Here is a 19,428-nt window from a genome sequence, read left to right as displayed (position 1 = left end):
AAAGGCACTGAAGAGTGAGGCAGAAAGGAAAAGAAAGCCAATAAGAGGATGAGTTATCAAACTACTCGTATCTCACTGCAATTGATTGCTTAACTTCCTGGGACTGTCTCCAATAAGTCAAATTGGCCTCAGGTTAGTCCACCTGAGTGGGAAGAAGAGGTGAAAGAATTTGTCAGTATCTGTCTCTCATTGGTTAGAAGTTCGACTTATGGGGAATTAACTCCCTCACATTTCTTAGTTGGATATGCTTGGGTACCGAAAGGGTCATATGGCATCCATGCCTCAGCATTAACAGGGAAGCTTCAAGGCAAAAGACACCCAGTGCAGCTGTGAGCCAAGGCAATTCAAGGATACAGCCATAGGAGGTCGGTTGAAATCCACCCAGAGCTAATCACCACCATGCTGGAAAAAGACACAGGTGAAGCTGAGAAGAATGAAGGTGGTGCATAGAAGGTATCTAATGCAGTCACTCATTTTCAAACTTTCCATGTTATGATTGCACTGACCACTGAGGATTTCTATTGAAAGTTTTACTGTTGTCAAACATGTACATAAGGGGAAAGGGGTCTTACATTGTTTATATTCCTGTGCTGCTCTAGAAACAGAAATAGGCTCAAGAGCAGAGCCCATTTTTCTTAATTCAGCAGGTCTAAGCTAACAAGTCCTGAAACATGCTACTTCCTGTTATTGGTATTGCATAGGAGAAACAAAGGGAAAGCACAGTAATTAGAAAATACAAAACAAGATGGCAGGAATAAGCCAAATATATCAGGACACACAATTATTGTGAATTGGGGTTAAACTAATCTATTAATAATGACAGCTTTCAGTTTGGAGTTAAAACTTTAATTGTATACGGTTAAGAAAAGTGATACCTAAACTAAAATTACACTGGGAGGCTAAAATGAAGGGATGTGAAAAGAACTATCAGGTAAAAACTAACAAAAAGAAACTAGGAAAGCAATCTTAATATCAGACAAAATAGAATCCAAGAGGAAAATCATTTCAAAAGACAAGATATATTTTTTATTAATAAGGGGAATTGCATAGGAGAGTAAAGAAAATGTAGACCACGGGAATGCTTAGCACTAATGACATCAATTGGTCTTTGGTCTTCAATTAGCGTACAGGACCCTATTTCATTCTCTTGTGTTTGATATGTAACCACCTCAGGCAGCTTCAAGTTGCTTTTTGGCCCTAATGGACTTCCTAACGCTATAATTTCTTTTTTCAAAAATGTTTTATTTTAGGTTTGGGGTACATGTGAAGGTTACATAGATAAACATGTGCCACAGGGGTTTTTGTACATATTACATGACGCAGATATTAAGCTCAGTACCCAACAGTGATCTTTTCTGCTCCTCTCCCTCATCCCACTCTCACCTGTCAACTAGACCCCAGTATCTGTTGTTTCCTTCTTTGTGTTTGTAAGTTCTTATCACTTAGCTCCCACTTACAAGTGAGAACATGGAGTATTTGATTTTTGTTCCTATGCTAGTTTGCTAAGGATGATAGCCTCCAGCTCCATTCATATTCCCACAAAACACATAATCTCGTTCTTTTCTATGGCTGCATAATATTCCATGGTATATATGAACCACATTTTCTTTATCCAGTCTGCCATTGATGGGCATTTAGGTTGATTCCATGTCTGCTATTCTAACACTGTAATTTCTAAAGACTTCCAGGTTTTACTTTTATAGGTAACCTGTTAAACAGTCTAGCTCGGGACGCCAAGCAATTTCTAGAATAACTAAGCGATAGAAATTACACTTCAATTCAGAAAGGCAGTATCTACATGAGATTATGGAATTGCTGTTGCTTTTTGTGTTCACTGAAAAAAAAAATAGTAAAACTGTAACTTTCAGAAAAAAATGCTTGTACATATAGAAAACCCAAAGCATCTAAACAATTAAAATAAACAAATAAGTATAGAACGGTTACTGGATACAGAGTCAACATACAAATATCAATTGCATGTCTATATACCAGCAATGATTCCAAAATGATTTTATAATAGCATTAAAAATTAGATGCTTAGTAATAAATGTGAGAAAGATGTGCAAGAACTCTACATAAAAAATGAGACACTTGAGAAAAATTAAGGCAAACCTAAATAAATGAATGAATAGGCAATGTTCATCAATTAAAGGATACAATATAGTAAACATATCAAATATTTACTAATGGATTCAATGCAATACCAAAGTGCCCAGCAGGCTTTTTTTTGGTGGGGGGAGGTCGGGCAGGATTCATAAGCTAATTCTAAAATGCATACAGAAATGCAAAGACCCAAGTATAGCCAAGACAGTTTTGAGGAAGAATAAACTTGTACTACTTATACTACTAGATGTCAAGACTTATTATCAAGTTACATTTATTAAGACAGTGTGCTACTGACACAAGGATAGACAAATAGATGAGTGACATACAATAGAGTGCTCAGAAGCACACCTGAACTTATATAGAGGCTTGATTTATGATAGAGGTGCCAGTGCAGCAGAGAAGGGAATTGCTGGTTTTCAATAAAAAGTGATAGGTCAATTAGATATTCATATGGCATGAAGTATAAAACAATAACATTCTATATTCATAACTTGCAGAAAAGTTTCTTAAAATACAAAAAGTGATCACCATAAAGGAAAAGATTGATAAACTGCACTACATTAAAACTAAGAACTCCTGTTCAGCAAAAGACACTACTTCGACTGAAAAGACCAGTCACAGACTGAGACAAGATATCTGCAATACAGATACCTAATAACTGAACCCCATACAGTGATGGTGGGAACTTAAGTTCGTACAATCATTTTAGAAAATTGCTTGGCAGTATCTACTAGATCTGAACATCTGATCCAGTAATTTCACTCATAATTATAAGTCAGTAAAAAGGCATGTTATGTCACCAAAAGATATATACAAGAATGTTCATTACACTATTATACATAACAGCCAAAAACTGGAAACAAACCAAATATTCATTAACAGTAGAATGAATAAATAAATGCTGTAATAGTAATACAATGGAATACTACACAGCAATGTATGCTGCTATACAAAACATGGATTAATCTCATAGACAAAATGTTAAAGACGCAGACGGGTACATATTGTGAACTGTTTATAGTTCAAGAGCTGGCAAGAACTGTTTACTGTGTTAGAAGTCCAGGTAATAGTAACCTATAAAAAGGAAAAAGGGTGGAATGATTGGGAGGGGGCATCTTCTGGGGTATTGATAATGTGCTATGTATTGGTCAGTTTAGTGTTTAAACAGGCTCATTTACTTTGTGAAAACTTATACTAAAATTCTGTGTATTTTTTGAATATATGTTATACATTAATAAATAGGGTTTTTAAACCTGTAGTCCATGATTTAGTGAAAGTAGAATATCCAAACAGTTCGTTTTAAACCAATCCATTATAGTGCTACCACCATTTTTATGCCTTATTGAGAAGTTTATTTTACCTTTCTTTCCACTCTTAGTTCAAGGCTCCAAAATTTCTCTCCCCAATGTACATTGGGGGCAACATGAATGCCCCCAACGTATATTTGATCCACACATGAGTCAATATTTCCATGTACTTTTTAGAAATGCATGTTAAATTATGCTGTTACTGTCTATTTTGCTTCTTTTAGATGTAACATGTAACATTAAGAATGGCAGATGCAAGCAGTTTTGTAAAAATACTGCTGATAACAAGGTGGTTTGCTCCTGTACCGAGGGATATCGACTTGCAGAAAACCAGAAGTCCTGTGAACCAGCAGGTCATAATCCAAATAAGATTTTTTAAAGAAAATCTGTATCTGAACCTTCAACATTTTAACAAACCTACATAATTTTAATTCCTACTTGAATCTGCTTCCTTTTGAAATCACAGAAAAGATCAGTAGCTTGAATTAGACCAATTAATTTTCTAGATTGCATCATATTTTAAACTATGTAATCATCTACAACCTGAATTCTTTTCTGTGTCCAATTTGTCCAATTTTTTCTCTAACATTTATATCACAAAGCAATTAATTTGTGTGATTTCTGCATATATATTTGTAATTCATCAAGTCAAATCAATGTAGTAATACTATATCATAAAATATATACAAATAATTGATAGGCTTCTAGTACAAGGACGGTAAGTTTGAAGCATGATTCCATCTGGGCTGGCTAGTTTACTCTGAGAAAGTTATTTTTTATTGTTGGGTCTGAAGCTGAGTTTACACACATGGTGTCAGAATGATTCCGGCAATGAACTGTTTTAAGTTCTGCTAGGCTGGTCAGCACAATCTATATGGCTGTGAACAAAGCAATGTTTCCCAGTCATATCAACCATGCCCCCATTTTAACAGCTGATTAGTGTATTCAGAGCATCTCCACTCCATGTTCGTATAGCTCTTATCTAAAGATGAAAGCAGTAGACACTTTTACTTTTTGAAAAATTTAGGCTCTTCAGGGTCAATTATATTTGATAAATGAGGGGCTTTTTTTGAAGCAAACTAGATATAATTTCTTTTGCATTTCTAAAGCCTAATATCTTATTAAATTGGTACATTAAATCGCGCACCATTTCTCTGTAACTGGTTCCAGTACCTATCTCAGCACTATACCAGGCAGAGGAAACTAAAGAAAGAACCAGTGCCGAGACCAGCTTGGTCGGGGAGACCCTAACCCAGTGGCACTAGAGGAATTAAAGACACACACACAGAATCAGAGTATGGAGTGGGAAATCAGGGGTCTCACAGCCTTCAGAGCTGCGAGCCCCGAACAGAGATTTACCCGCATATTTATTGACAGCAAGTTGGTCATAAGACTTACTAAAACTATTCCTTATGGGAAATAAAGGGATGGGCCGAAATAAAGAGATGGGTCTGGCTAGTTAACTGCAGCAGAACATGTCTTTAAGGTACAGATCACTCATGCTATTGTTTGTGGTTTAAGAACACCTTTAAGTAGTTTTCCGCCCTGGCTGGGCCAGGTGTTCCTTGCTGTCATTCTGGTAAACCCACAACCTTCCAGCGTCGGCGTCAAGGCCATCACGAGCATGTGACAGTGCTGCAGAGATTTTGTTTATGGCCAGTTTTGGGGCCAGTTTATGGCCAGATTTGGAGGCCTATTCCCAACAAACCAGAAGACAGGAATATATATACTGCAACTAAAATGGAGAATCTCTAAGACTTACGGGCCTGCCCACTTGTCCTTCTGCCTGGTTCTTCACATATGCTGTCTCAAAGCTAGTCTACCTTGAGAGGAGCATGAATATGTGTGTGGGTGTGTGTCTGTGTGTGTATTTTAACCTTAAAAACCTAACTTCCAGTATAGACAGATGGCATAGTAGCTAAACCCTTACAAGCTCTTCTAAGCTATAAAAGAGAAACAGAATTGAGAACCACCTCCAACTATTAAGTGTTATATTTGAATATAGCCTTAGCTTTAGCAGAACAAGTAGGCCAAACTTAAAATAAGCTTTTCTGCCTTTTCAATGATAATGGTCCCTTTTCTGTAGCCATTGTTGATCGTGTACATTTATACATAAGTGTTTTGAACTAATTTCCTGGTTTCTCAACCACTTGCTGTCTTCATGATACTTTGTCGCAGCTGGTTGCTATAGAAATGTCTGTTACAAGGAATGTGGCTTGAAGGAAAGTGAGAAATGAAAATGAAATCTGAAGTGACTTTGTTTGAATACAAATTCCCATTCTGGTAGTCCCCAGTGTATCAATACATTATTTTTCTTCAGAAAATAAACGAACCCAAGGAAAAATGGTGGGCAAGTCCTGGTGAATATGACTGTGATAATTATATTAGCAATCTCTTTGGCTAATATTTGAAACCCAGGTAATTGAATCACAATGATCTCTCCCCAGAAAATACGTAAAATGCACCTTGGAATCTAGAAGGCATTTTAGTCTGCAAAAGAAACCTTCTTAATGATAAGCAGCAGAAGTCCCATTTACCAAATTGGAAAGTTAAAGTTACAAAGCATCAATCATCAGACTTCCATTCAGGGATGGCAACTGGGAGTAAGACTTTTTAGTAAAGAAACTAAACAGAAAGTAATTAGACTCTGTAAAAGTCTTACCAAATTTGATTCTGGAACACCTATTCTATTTCCGTAAAGATGATGAATTCCAGAGCCAAGTGTTCTTTTCATGAAGGATTTGAAAACTGCCCATGAAAATAATGCAATCAACCTTTTAGCTTGAGATTCTATTCACTGATTAGATTTTTTAAAATATTGATAGGCCTGCTTCTCAGAAGTGACAAGGATGGGCCTCAATCTCAATTTTTGTAATACATGTTCCATTTGCCAATGAGAAATATCAGATTACTAATTTTTCTTCTGTTTTTCTAGTGCCATTTCCATGTGGAAGAGTTTCTGTTTCACAAACTTCTAAGTTCACCCGTGCTGAGACTGTTTTTCCTGATGTGGAATATGTAAATTCTACTGAAGCTGAAACCATTTTGGATAACATCACTCAAAGCACCCAATCATTTAATGACTTCACTCGGGTTGTTGGTGGAGAAGATGCCAAACCAGGTCAATTCCCTTGGCAGGTACTTTATACTGATGGTGTGTCAAAACTGGAACTCAGCTGGCAAGACACAGGCCAAGTGGGAGACTGAGATTATTTTACTAGACAGCCCTATTGGGATGTGAGAAGTATTTAGGCAAGTTTCAGCACTAACCAATGTGAGAAAGCCTCCAGAGATGAGCAGCTGGTGAAAGAGAGGCCCAAATCAGCTACTATACAGGTCAGGAAGAATTTGGCATTAAGGAAATGCATAGCATGATTCCAGACAGGCAACTGGTCAACAACATGAAAGTCTGGAAGAAAGGTCATAGGGCACTACTTCAGCCTCAGCCCTTGCAAAAACTGGTCAGAGTTGGAAAGTCTTTAGCCCAAGAAAATTGGATTATTAAAAGGGGGTAAAGAAAGGGAATCAAGGAGGAAGGATTAAGGCAAGAACTAGGTTCCAAGAAATGGCATGAGGGAGTGTCTTGGTCTACAGCTATAGTTCTCGTGGTAGCATCAGAATCACCTGGGAACATGGAAATACAAATTCTCCTACCCCACCCTAGACCTACCAAATCAGAATATCTAGGGGGTGGGGCCCAGCAATCTGTGTGCAAACAAGCACTACAGGTGATTTTGATGCACTTTATAGTTTGAAAACTAGGCCAGGTGCAGCGGCTCATGCCAGTAATCCCAGCACTTTGGGAGACTGAGACGGGAGAATCGCTTAAGCCCAGGAGTTTGAGACCAGCCTGGGCAACATGGCGAAACTCCATCTCTATTTAAAAAAAAAAAAAAAAAATGTAAAAATTAGGTAGGTGTGATGACTCCCACCTGTGCTCCCAGCTATTCAGGAGGCTGAGGTGGGAGAATCACCTGATCCTGGAAAGTCGAGGCTGCAGTCAATCGTGATCACACCACAGCACTTCAGCCTGGGTGACAGAGTAAGACCCTATCTCAAAAAACACTGGCCCAAAGGAAATGAACTTGTTACAGAAGCCAGGGTTCAAAACACCAAATAAGGGACTTGTTGTACCTAGTCCTTCCAGTGTGCTCTGCAGACATTTCTCCAAGTGTGGTCTGCAAACAACCTACATATGTAGAATTACCTATGCACATTTTTCATTTAACAACCACGAGCTACATTTGTAGCAAAATCTGGGTTGTAACTTAGCCTACAGCTAAAGCCTAAGAGATTCCATCTGTGAGAAGGAATAACCTACCTCTTTGGCCCCCCTCCCCAGGCAGGAAGCCAAGATGGTCCTTATATAAAGTTGTGCTGTCCAATAGGTAACCACTAGCCACATATGGCTATTTAATTTAAATTAACTACATTTAAGTGAAATTAAAAATTCAGTTCCTCAATTGCACCTGCCAAATTTTAAGTGCATAACAGTCGCATGCGGCTACTAACTACTGTATTGCAGAGTGCAAGTGGAGATAGAACATGGCATTACTGCGGAAATTTCTATTGGATAGCACTTATAATAGTTTAGTCTAACTTAAAACTCCCTAGTTGCCACAGTCATGATTTGGTAGTAATTTCACGGATTTCTCTACTGAGGTTTGAGTCTCTGCCATTACAGACTGATAACTTTAAAGACTGCAATGATCAAACTGGTAACAATTTAAGCCAGAAACAGGTAAATGTCCTCAGTTTTAACAGCACTGGAATTTTTCTGGGACTAGCTGTGTATCTATCCAGGATTCTTGAGAATGCCTGCCATTTTCCAAGATAATGGATGTAAGGTATTACACATACACCTGGGGATGGGGCAGTAGGTATAATTGCACAAGCATTGTGGAGAATGGTATCAAAGAGTGGCAGAACATCACGAGCAAGGTTTTCCCTTTCTTTTACCTTTGCTTTTTAAAAAGACAGTATTTGCTGGACCTGATCTTATAGCCCATAAATGGGACACTGTACGTTCCTTTTTGCCTCCTGTTTCTACTTAAATGCATCCTATGAGGGCTGCTTCCCTTACCCACCATAACCCCTTCCTTCACTCATCCATATCTTTGCTCTTCTTCACAATTCTGTAATATTGACCTTCTTTATGAACCTTTCCTGGAACAATCCCTCGAGTGCAAGCACTCTTATTATGCCTTCGATGTATTTAATATCCATGTATCTAATTCTCTCTAATTTTGTCATTTGCGTTCTCATGTATTTTCATTCATTATGTGTCCAACTTCCATGGATAACATGGTTACAAAAAAAGATCCTACTTTATGACAATTATCTTCCTTGGCTTTGTGGGACATAGAACAGTGCTTACAGTGGGGGACCCAAGAACCCCAGAAAATATATTAGCTAAGAAGATAACTTCCGTTTTTAAAAGTCCAAGATTTAAAAAAAAAAAAAAAAGGTATGCTTTGTGAGTTTAGCATTGTCTCCTTGTCATTCCAGAAATGAAATGGCAAATACATTTAAATCAGAACTAAAAAGGGGAACAGGGTATAAAGGCTCAGTTTAGTCACATAATTTCTCTTTCTCACCCACCCTCTTTAAACCAGATGTTTGCCAATGTGTTAACAATGCAGATCTTTCCTGAAAGAACGTTTAGTAACTCAAGCAGACACTTTATTTTCTTTTCAAGCAGAAAAGACTATGAGATGGTGGTTGTGGTTGTTCTGGGAGGGAGAAGATATAAATGATACACATCATTTCAAATCATGTCATGACCTTCTCACTGCACACTTACAGTTATTGTACCTGTTGTCTTTTTGCTCTCAAGCCTAGCTAAGATCATTTGGAATGTTCAAGATCACTCATACATGCATGTGCACACATGCACGTGCACATATGTTCACTCCCTATTTCATCCATATGAACTTAGATTACTGACCTGGACAGATTCAAAGCACTAACTTTTATTCTTTTCCAAAGGCAAGAAGCTGAGCTACTTTCCAGAGTAGTTGTGAAAGACCCCGTCATACTTCTGCATTGCTTCCTCCACACCACCTCCATCTAGTTCCTTATGAAAGGTTACTGGTTTTCAAAAATACGAGATAAATTGAGTGTATAAAAGTCATTGCTAGACAAAATGAAACAAACCAGAATCTCTCATTTGTGGATGGGCCAGCTCCACCATGTCATGGTTAATCTGCAGGAGGAAATACTAGATTTGATTGCAGATCAGACTGCAGCAAACCTGCTGTGACTAAGGCATCAAGAGAAAGCAAGCAACAGCTGGGGCTTCAGTGGTGAAAACATTATATACCTAGCTTTGAAATATGAAATACTATTTAGCAGTGTCACCTAGAAAACAGTGTTTCAAAATGCTGATGCTTCATAAGAATCTTTCTCTTCAGAGTGGCTTCTTTTATCTTTCAAATTAGCCAGGGTGAGAAATAAAGTGATCACTTGGTGAAGAAATCTCACCAAGAAGAACATAGAGTTCACTTTCATCTTGAGTAAAGAACAGATTGAACAAACTAGAAATGTTTAGTCTGTTAAAGAAAAGGTGTAGGTGAGCTGTTTGCAAGAGCCACAAGGGAAAGGGGAAGACAACTTCTTTGTGGACTTAAGGGTGAAAGTTTCAAGCGGGCAGGAAGATTCTGACCTCCATTAAGAAAGCCCTTCCCAACCAACCACCACTGGGTTGGTTGGGTAGGTTGGGCAGCGTTAGGAGCAAATGTTGATTGAACAAATGTTTGTCGGAATTGTTGACTTAAAGAGCTGTTCTGTCACTGGGGACAGCGGCGGCTGGATAGCCCCATTCAGGGAGAGGACATTTGTTCACCTGGCGAGAGATCAGAGCAGGCTAAGGGACCGCTGGGAACCTGTCCGGCTTTGAGACCCTACAGAGCCATGTTCACCTAGCACGTATCCCGTCTGCGGTCGCGCTCCTTTCTTACCTTATTCCAGGGCTCTTTTTTTTTTTTTTTTTTTTTTTTTTTTTTGAGACGGAGTCTCGCTCTGTCGCCGGGGCTGGAGTGCAGTGGCCGGATCTCAGCTCACTGCAAGCTCCGCCTCCCGGGTTCCCGCCATTCTCCTGCCTCAGCCTCTGGAGTAGCTGGGACTACAGGCGCCCGTCACCTCGCCCGGCTAGTTGTTTTTTTTTTTTTTTTTTGTATTTTTTAGTAGAGACGGGGTTTCACCGTGTTAGCCAGGATGGTCTCGGCCTCCCAAAGTGCTGGGATAACAGGCTTCCAGGGCTTTCACCTCAGCTTGCCACGCTGGAGCCAAGGGCCAACGCAGCCGCGCCTTGCTCGCGACGGTAGCTTCCCAGGAGCCCCCTATGGTTCCGGAACGGCGCTGCCGGCCCCATTCTCTTTGCTACCTCCTAAAGCCAAAGGCACTGGCGGGGCGGGCCGGCTTCTCAAGTCGCGCGAGGTTAGAAGTTCTAAGATAGGAATGGCTTGAGGCCAATGGAAGGAGGTACTTCAGTTTCCCTCCAGATGCCCAGCGATGGGCTCAGAGCTCCTTGAGAACTCGGGAAAGGAAGCAGGGTCTCTGAAGAAATACTTCAGGAGTAGAAAGAGGAAGCCAGAGGGTTAAATGCACTACACAGGAACAGAAATGAGTTTTTCTTAGAGTAGTATATGTCTAGAGGTGTAGTAAGCTAAAACAAGTCTTGAATTACATACCGCTACATAGGGAAGAAATGAAAGCCTTTGAACATTAGTGAAAAAAGGGAAACTGTAACGCCTGTATTACTAGATAGCTTTCATCAACAACTCAAAAGTGAGAGATTTGAAGAAGCAACAAAGCTTTAATTTGGTTTGGATCCCATGGCCATGACCCTGCCAGCCGACAATTCTAGGCATGCGCAAACTGGCCCCAAAAATTCCTCCCACATTTCCAAAGAACTATTTGCCCTTTATGTGAAGTACCTGGTTTTTCCATTTTCTGTTTTACCATAGGCCTCAGTTCGGTGTGTGGCATATATTCTTCAAATATTTAACAATTTGAAGATCATTCTATCAGATTTAAAAAAAAGAATACAATGGAAGCCAAGTGATTAGCTTTCCTTATGCTCATATTAAGTTGTAGCATATGCATTTACCGATGGTTAACCGTATTAACCTACAGAAAATGTCCAGGGAAACGGTCTATTTCTTATTCTGTTTTTGACCTAAAAAAAAATCTTTGAAATGTCTTAACAGTTTCCCCTGTCTCCACTTCCCTCAGCTTTGGTCTGAAGCTACCCTTAAAGGTACCCTGTACAGCTCTTACCCTGTACAGCTAGCTACAGAGATTCAATCCTTTCTGTTCGATTAGGACACATCCCAGTGGCAGATAGCATGCAAAGTTATTATATGTATGAACCAGAACTTGTTTTTCCTTAGGGGCCACGATGTTGCACTAAGGTCTTAAGCCTATAGCAGTATCTTCACTTGAAAAAGGTAGCCCTCTATTATTCCTATCTCAGATGATAAAAATTCAATTAAGAGAAATAAGAACGTGACATATGTAACCTCATCTGACTCTACAAAGCTACTCTGGACAGACATTTAAACAATTATCCTCTAAGATTATTTGATGAAATGCACTTCAATGACTAGTTAACCATTAAAAACCAAAGTGAACGTCCCATCTGTTCCCAGCCAATGACCTAGAGCAAAGGACTAGGCAAACCACATCTGTGGCATAGCAAGCTGTATATCACAGACAAATGAATTTGCTTTGTATATGAGTGAGAGCAAACACTCTTTATTGTAAAGCTTGGGTGGGTAGGTAGGGAGAATAATGGTTTTACTGAAATCACAGGGAATGGTTACGATGGAGTTAAAGGTCAGGAAGAGAACAAAAGGGTAAGAGCTGTTGTTCTGGGCTGGCATCGTCAATGAAGAGCACAAATTCAGATGTGAATGTATATTTTGTAGAAGCATGTGTGTGGTTGGTGTGTGTATATATGTGTGTCTGAAAGAGGGAAAACAGGCTCCCATTAGACTATGACTAACAAAAATGTTTGACAGATTATAACTCAGATGCCTTACTCAGAGCATATGCCTTCCCATTTTCCCCATTATTCCCCAAAATGGTGTCTTAAAAAGTTCTTAAAAAGAACTTTTCCTTGAAGACATCTCATACCCCGAGCAGACATCTCATACCCCAAATAGCTAATATTTTGATAGCTATGATCCTGAATGACCAACATTCCAAAACCAAGTAGTTTGTAATATCTTTAAATGCAAATATATTTTAGGCCTTTTCCTTGGCAAGGATATTTGGTCAGGGGTTGGCAAAAATAATGCTCTTCAGACTTAAAAGAACACAACCGTATTTCTTAGCCATCCACCAGAAAGTAGTAGAAGCTCCAGGAAACAAGTCTTTGTCAGGAGTCAGACTAGCTACATCATAATCTCTCTGCCCAGGGGCTGTGGATGTCATTCATCCTGGCCTAACTAGCCTACTGGGCTGAGAGATGTTCAATGTCCCCACTAATACACTAGCCAGAGGAGAAGCACCGTGATATCATTGCATGTTAGTTCTTAATTCCAATTGCTTAAACAGGTATGTTCAGTTGTAACTATCATGACCAGTATATAACAGTGTTGGCCAAGTTTTATTGATGCTGAAAATCAATTGGAGTTACAGTCAGACACATGGTCTTATGACCGGCGTACTTACACAGGGCTTTGCACTCAGACAGATGGTGCATCTGGGGTTTACTGCTTTGCATTTTTGTTTTGTAACTGAAGTCTGATGAGCCAGCCAGAGCATGGGCTACCTAGGGACCTGAAACCCTGCAACCCCACTTCTCACCACCTCCCAGGGTAGTTTCTCGACCCCCCACTCCCCTACCACCTGGTGCCTTAGCCAGCCCTGGCTCTCCCTCCGAACACCTGCCCAATGACCACTGCCACCCCATGGTGCCCAGACATACTCTCCCTCCTCATCTCTACCCAGCTACCACTGCCACTCCTCTCCCCTGGTGGGGACATGGGCATAGGTGCAGGGAGAGTTAAAGTTGGTCAGGTGCACATGTCCTATGCTGTCTTGGAAGGTTGCTTGGCCATGTGGCATCTCTGGACCAAGAATGTGCCACAGCACATTTGGAGGGTGAAAGGTGGGGGCACACCCCTTGTCCACCTCCATTTCAGGCATGGAACACATCCTGGCATGAAAGTTGAGTCCCTTGGAATCACGTCTCCACCTTGATTGGCACAGTAGGCCAGTGACAAGGGAAGATTAACACACCCTCCCCTGCTGGGGCCCAGCATCCTGTGGCTGGCAGGCAGGGGATCCTAAGGACATGTAGGTGTTAAATTGTAGGGTGCACTTCCTGGACACCTTTGAGGGTCTGCACTGCCCCAGCAAATATCCCCATGCTAGAGGGAGCAAAATATTAAATGGCGAATTTAAAAAATGTAACATGATGGGTTGCAAAAGAGACTACAGAGGAAAGAAAAAAGTTTTGTATTTTAGTATCTTCAATGGCACCTTTCTTCCTAGCTTTTGAACAAGGAGCACCACATTTTTATTTCTCACTGAGCCCCACAAAGTATGTAGCCATTCCTGTTTGGAGTGAGGACTTTTAAAACATAAAGATTATCAAGTCTTGGAAATTCTGATTCAGTAGATATATAACAGGTCTCACACTTAATTATGTAAAGAATATTCTGGAGAGCTTCATTTTACCCAGTCCCACCCACCAAATATTCTGGTAAACTAAGCTTGGATTAGCCCCCAGATCTGCATTTTATAAGGATGATTTTATAAGGATGATTAGCCCTCAGATGATTCTACTGCAACTGGTCCACAGACCATGCCTGGACTGAAATTGGGTGCTTAGGAGCACAAATTCTGGAGCCGGGCAGACTTGAGTTTGCTTCCTAGCTTTACCAACTGACCTCCGAGGAGTTAATGTTTCTCTCTAAACTTTAGTTCATGCATCTATAAATATATTAATATCACATCATAAGGATATTATGTTGTATTAAATGTCTATAAACCCCACAATGATTAACCCAAAGTAAACCCCCAAATAAATGTTTAAAAAAATTAGGAAAATTGTTAAGTCTGGGTTGTATGCACACTGATGTTTGTTATATTATGTAGTTTTTTTCTGTATTTTTCAACATTTCAGAATAAAAAACAACAGCTAGGAGAAGAGGGAGATGGCCAGGCGCAGTGGCTCATGCCTCCCAGCACTTTGGGAGGCCAAGGCGGGCGAATCACGAGGTCAAGAGATCGAGACCATCCTGGCCAACATGGTGAAACTCCGTCTCTACTAAAAATACAAAAATTAACTGGGCGTGGTGGCATGCACCTGTAGTCCCAGCTACTCAGGAGACTGAGGCAGGAGAATTGCTTGAACCTGGGAGGCGGAGGTTGCAGTAAGCTGAGATCTCATGACTGCACTCCAGCCTGGTGACAGAGCAAGACTCCGTCTAAAAAAAAAAAAAAAAAAAAGGGAGAGCCAGAGTATGAAAAAGGAAGTCAGAGCCCTTTAATGACTCAGCCCTTAGGTCTCCAGGTAGGAGGCTAGTGCTTCAGTGTCCAGGACACAGTAGGTGTTCCGTAAATTAAATTCAGGACAAAAAGAACATGCCCCAAGGACCATCTGATATCCACTTAAAGTGATGGACCACCTCCTTTCCCTTGTTTATGAATGGGTTTATGCCTAAGACTGCATGCATTTAATACAAGGGCAGTCGTTCAGAACTAGTCAGCGCCTGAAAAGGATTTACCAAATGTTGAGTGTGCCCTCTAGTGTTCACACTTCCCAGCTTTCTTCCTGTGAAGGTGGATCAAGGCACTTGCTTACAACTGGAACTGAAATCCTCCAAGTCCATCTAGACATTGAGATGGAGAAAATATTCATTGTCCACTGTAATTATGCAACGAATATCCAGTTGAAATAATGGAATGGCCTCTTATCTAACAATACCCAGGCTCAATGCGTCACTCCTTTGTCCACTTTGCCCAAAATTCAACAACAGCTAAGTTGATATTTTAGGACAAAGGCAGCTTACCATCCAGCCAGAGGGGAGTAGAGTATGGTTAAGAGAGAGTGGAAAGAATGAATGAGCCCTGCTATTCCTCACTGCCTGCATGGCTATAAGCACAGTCCTTATGGAGGCCTCAGATCTTGTTTCATAATATTCCAGTTTGGAAAGGGTTTGAAAAGACCTCCTAGAAAAATCAGTAGTTTTTTCTTTTTCAAGTAACATGTAGCAAAAAAATTTCATCATGTAGGCACAGGGAACACCCTAATAACTATTAATCTCAAGGAGTCAAGTCAGTGTGTTTCCTAATGTACCTGCTGTATCCCCATGAAGCAAATTTTGCCATCAGAGAAACTGACTCATGGGGAAAAAAATCCAAGAACCTCAAATCACCAAAAGAAGCCATTCCTCAGAGTTGCCTCAGCTTAAGCTTCCTTGTCTCTCACTGTGTGTTGCTTTCAATGCAGTTACATAAATGGCTTCTTTGTTTATGTACCGGAAACACTAATTCATCTGCAAAGCTCACATTTCCAGAAACTCCATTTCTGCCAGCACCTAGAAGCCAATATTTTGCCTATTCCTGTAACCAGCATGCGTATTTATTATTTTCTAGATCAAATATATTATGCAGTAAGCGTCTTCATTTTGTTTTCACAGGTCGTTTTGAATGGTAAAGTTGATGCATTCTGTGGAGGCTCTATCGTTAATGAAAAATGGGTTGTAACTGCTGCCCACTGTGTTGAAACGGGTGCTAAAATTACAGTTGTCGCAGGTAAATAAAGAATAATAATCTGCAGCACCACTAGCTCTTTAATATGATTTGTACACCATATTTTACTAAGGTCTAATAAAATTGTTGCTGAATAAATTGGGCTAAAGGCAGAAGGGTCATAATTTCAGAACCCAACTTGCACCATCCTCCAACCCTCCATAGTTCTTTTGATGTACCCATATTATCACTCATTTCAGTGAGGTACAATTAGTTCTTGATGTAGTCATTTCCCTACCAGAAAGTCTTCCCAAAAACCAGTGTCATGTCACTGATCCTTTTATCTCTGGTGCTTGGCACAACCTGTAGCAGGTCCTTAGAAAACAAACATTTGAATTAATGGCCAAATGAATTTGTGCTCAAAAAAGGGGTCAGAATACTTGAAATTTGGAAAATCTAGGATAATGCATGACTAGCCATTATCATCCATGAAAAGCTTATAACAGCATGAGTGAACAGAACCATCTCTATGATAGTCCTGAATGGCTTTTTGGTCTGAAAAATATGCATTGGCTCTCGTTACATTTAACCAAAATTATCACAATATAAGAATGAGATCTTTGACATTGCCAATTAGGTCAGTGATCCCGAGTAGACACTTAGAAAATCTGTGTATGTGAAATACTGTTTGTGACTTAAAATGAAATTTATTTTTAACAGGTGAACATAACATTGAGGAGACAGAACATACAGAGCAAAAGCGAAATGTGATTCGAATTATTCCTCATCACAACTACAATGCAACTATTAATAAGTACAACCATGACATTGCTCTTCTGGAACTGGATGAACCCTTAGTGCTAAACAGGTATGTTACACCTATTTGCATTGCTGACAAGGAATACACGAACATCTTCCTCAAATTTGGATCTGGCTATGTGAGTGGCTGGGGAAGAGTCTTCAACAAAGGAAGATCAGCTTCAATTCTTCAGTACCTTAGAGTTCCACTTGTTGACCGAGCCACATGTCTTCGATCTACAAAGTTCACCATCTATAACAACATGTTCTGTGCTGGCTTCCATGAAGGAGGTAGAGATTCGTGTCAAGGAGATAGCGGGGGACCCCATGTTACTGAAGTGGAAGGGACCAGTTTCTTAACTGGAATTATTAGCTGGGGTGAAGAGTGTGCAATGAAAGGCAAATATGGAATATATACCAAGGTATCCCGGTATGTCAACTGGATTAAGGAAAAAACAAAGCTCACTTAATGAAAGATGGATTTCCGAGGTTAATTGATTGGCACTGAAAATTAACAGGGCCTCTCACTAATCACTTTCCCATCTCATTATATTTGAATATATACATTCTATGATTATTGCTTTTTCTCTTTACAGGGAGAATTTCATGTTTTACCTGAGCAAATTGATTAGAAAATGGAATCACTAGAGGAATATAATGTGCTAGGAAATTATAGCCATTTCTAAGGGCCCAGCCCTTGACAAAATTGTGAAGTGAAATTCACCACTCTGTCCATCAGATACTATGGTTCTCCTCTATGGCAACTAACTCATCTGATTTTCCCTCCTTAGCAGCATTCCATCTTCCCGATCTTCTTTGCTTCTCCAACCAAAACATCAATGTTTATTAGTTCTGTATACAGTACAGGATCTTTGGTCTACTCTATCACAAGACCAGTACCACACTCATGAAGAAAGAACACAGGAGTAGCTGAGAGGCTAAAACTCATCAAAAACACTACTCCTTTTCCTCTATCCTATTCCTGAATCTTTTACCTTTCCCAATCCCAATCCCCAAATCAGTTTTTATCTTTCTTACTCCCTCTCTCCCTTTTACTCTCCACAGTCATTAAAGGAGAGATGGGGAGCATCATTCTGTTATACATCTGTACACAGTTATACATGTCTATCAAACCCAGACTTGCTTTCATAGTGGAGACTTGCTTTTCAGAACGTAGGGATGAAGCAATGTGCCTGAAAATTTGGGGGAAAAATTTCTTTCAGAGAGTTATTTTATATATATGTATATATATATACACACACACACATACATATATATATACACACACACATATATATAGTGTGTGTATACACACACACACACACATAATGGAAGCAGTAAGTCATTCTAAGAGCTTGTATGGTTATGGAGGTCTGACTAAAAAAGCTGACATTGACCCAGATATTGTACTCTTTCTAAAAATTAATAATAATAATGCTAACAGAAAGAAGAGAACAGCTCATTTGCAATCTACAACTAGTAGAGACTTTGAGGAAGAATTCAACAGTGTGTCTTCAGCAGTGTTCAGAGTCAAGAAAGAAGTTGAAGTTGCCTAGACCAGAGGACATAAGTATCATGTCTCCTTTAACTAGCATGCCCCTGACGTGGAGAAGGGTGCAGCAGGCTCAAAGACATAAGTCATTCCAATCAGCCAACTAAGTTGTCCTTTTCTGGTTTCGTGTTCACCGTGGAACATTTTGATTATAGTTAATCCTTCTATCTTGAATGTTCTAGAGAGTTGCTGACCAACAGACATATGTTTCCCTTCGTGAATTAATAAACTGGTGTTCTGGTTCATACCTTGGCTTTTTGTGAATCCCGTTGATGTGATTCAGCCATCCTATATTTGATGATGCATGGGACTACTGACAGAATCACTTCGACCCCCACCAAGCTGCTGCCTTCTCTTGCCCCCACCTCACCCCCAGCCAGGCCTCACTCTTGCTAATTCCTTTAGTTCTTTTAGTCAATATATTTTTGTCTTCACATATAAGTATAAATAAACATATTTTTAAATTTCTTGGCTTGGTCCAGTGGCTCATGCCTATAATCCCAGCACTTTGGAAGGCCGAGGTGGGTGGATCACCTGAGGAGTTTCAGGCCAGCCTGGTCAACATGGTGAAACCCTGTATCTACTAAAAATAGAACAATTAGCTGGGCGTGGTAATGTGTGCCTGTAATCCCAGCTACTGAGGAGGCCAAGGCAGGAGAATCACTTGAGCCTGGGGAGCGGGGGTTGGGGGAGGTTGCAGTGAGCCGAGATCGCACCAGTGCACTCCATCCTGGGTGACAGAGTGAGATTCTGTCTCAGAAAGAAAATAAATTAATTAAATAAATAAATAAATACATTTCTTAAGGCGTTTCTTGTTAAATCATTCATGGAGAGGTATCCCAAACACTACATTCAACAAAACACTCTGAAAAATGTTTTCAAATGCAATATAACACAGCAGAGATTTGATGCTCTGTTATCCAGCTTTCATATAAGGCAGTGTGAGCTGTGTTCCAG

At 40.0% G+C, this 19,428-nt stretch overlaps 1 protein-coding gene across 1 annotated transcript in view; it reads left to right on the top strand.

Moving 5' to 3' along the window:
- F9 (coagulation factor IX) overlaps positions 1–18,940 on the top strand; it is a 33,235-nt gene extending 14,295 nt beyond the window's left edge. The window contains exons 5-8 of the mRNA XM_033201546.1: positions 3,638–3,766; positions 6,349–6,551; positions 16,070–16,184; positions 16,842–18,940. Coding sequence (XP_033057437.1) covers positions 3,638–3,766; positions 6,349–6,551; positions 16,070–16,184; positions 16,842–17,389 — 995 coding nt within the window. The 3' untranslated portion in view covers positions 17,390–18,940. The remainder of the gene's footprint in view (positions 1–3,637; positions 3,767–6,348; positions 6,552–16,069; positions 16,185–16,841) is intronic.
- Positions 18,941–19,428: the final 488 nt, after the last annotated feature.

This window comes from Trachypithecus francoisi, unplaced genomic scaffold (genome assembly GCF_009764315.1).
Source record: "Trachypithecus francoisi isolate TF-2019V2 unplaced genomic scaffold, Tfra_2.0 Lachesis_group6, whole genome shotgun sequence".
Lineage (NCBI taxonomy): Eukaryota > Metazoa > Chordata > Mammalia > Primates > Cercopithecidae > Trachypithecus > Trachypithecus francoisi.
Note: the sequence above shows the minus strand (reverse complement) of the source record. Positions and strands in the feature narration are given on the sequence as shown.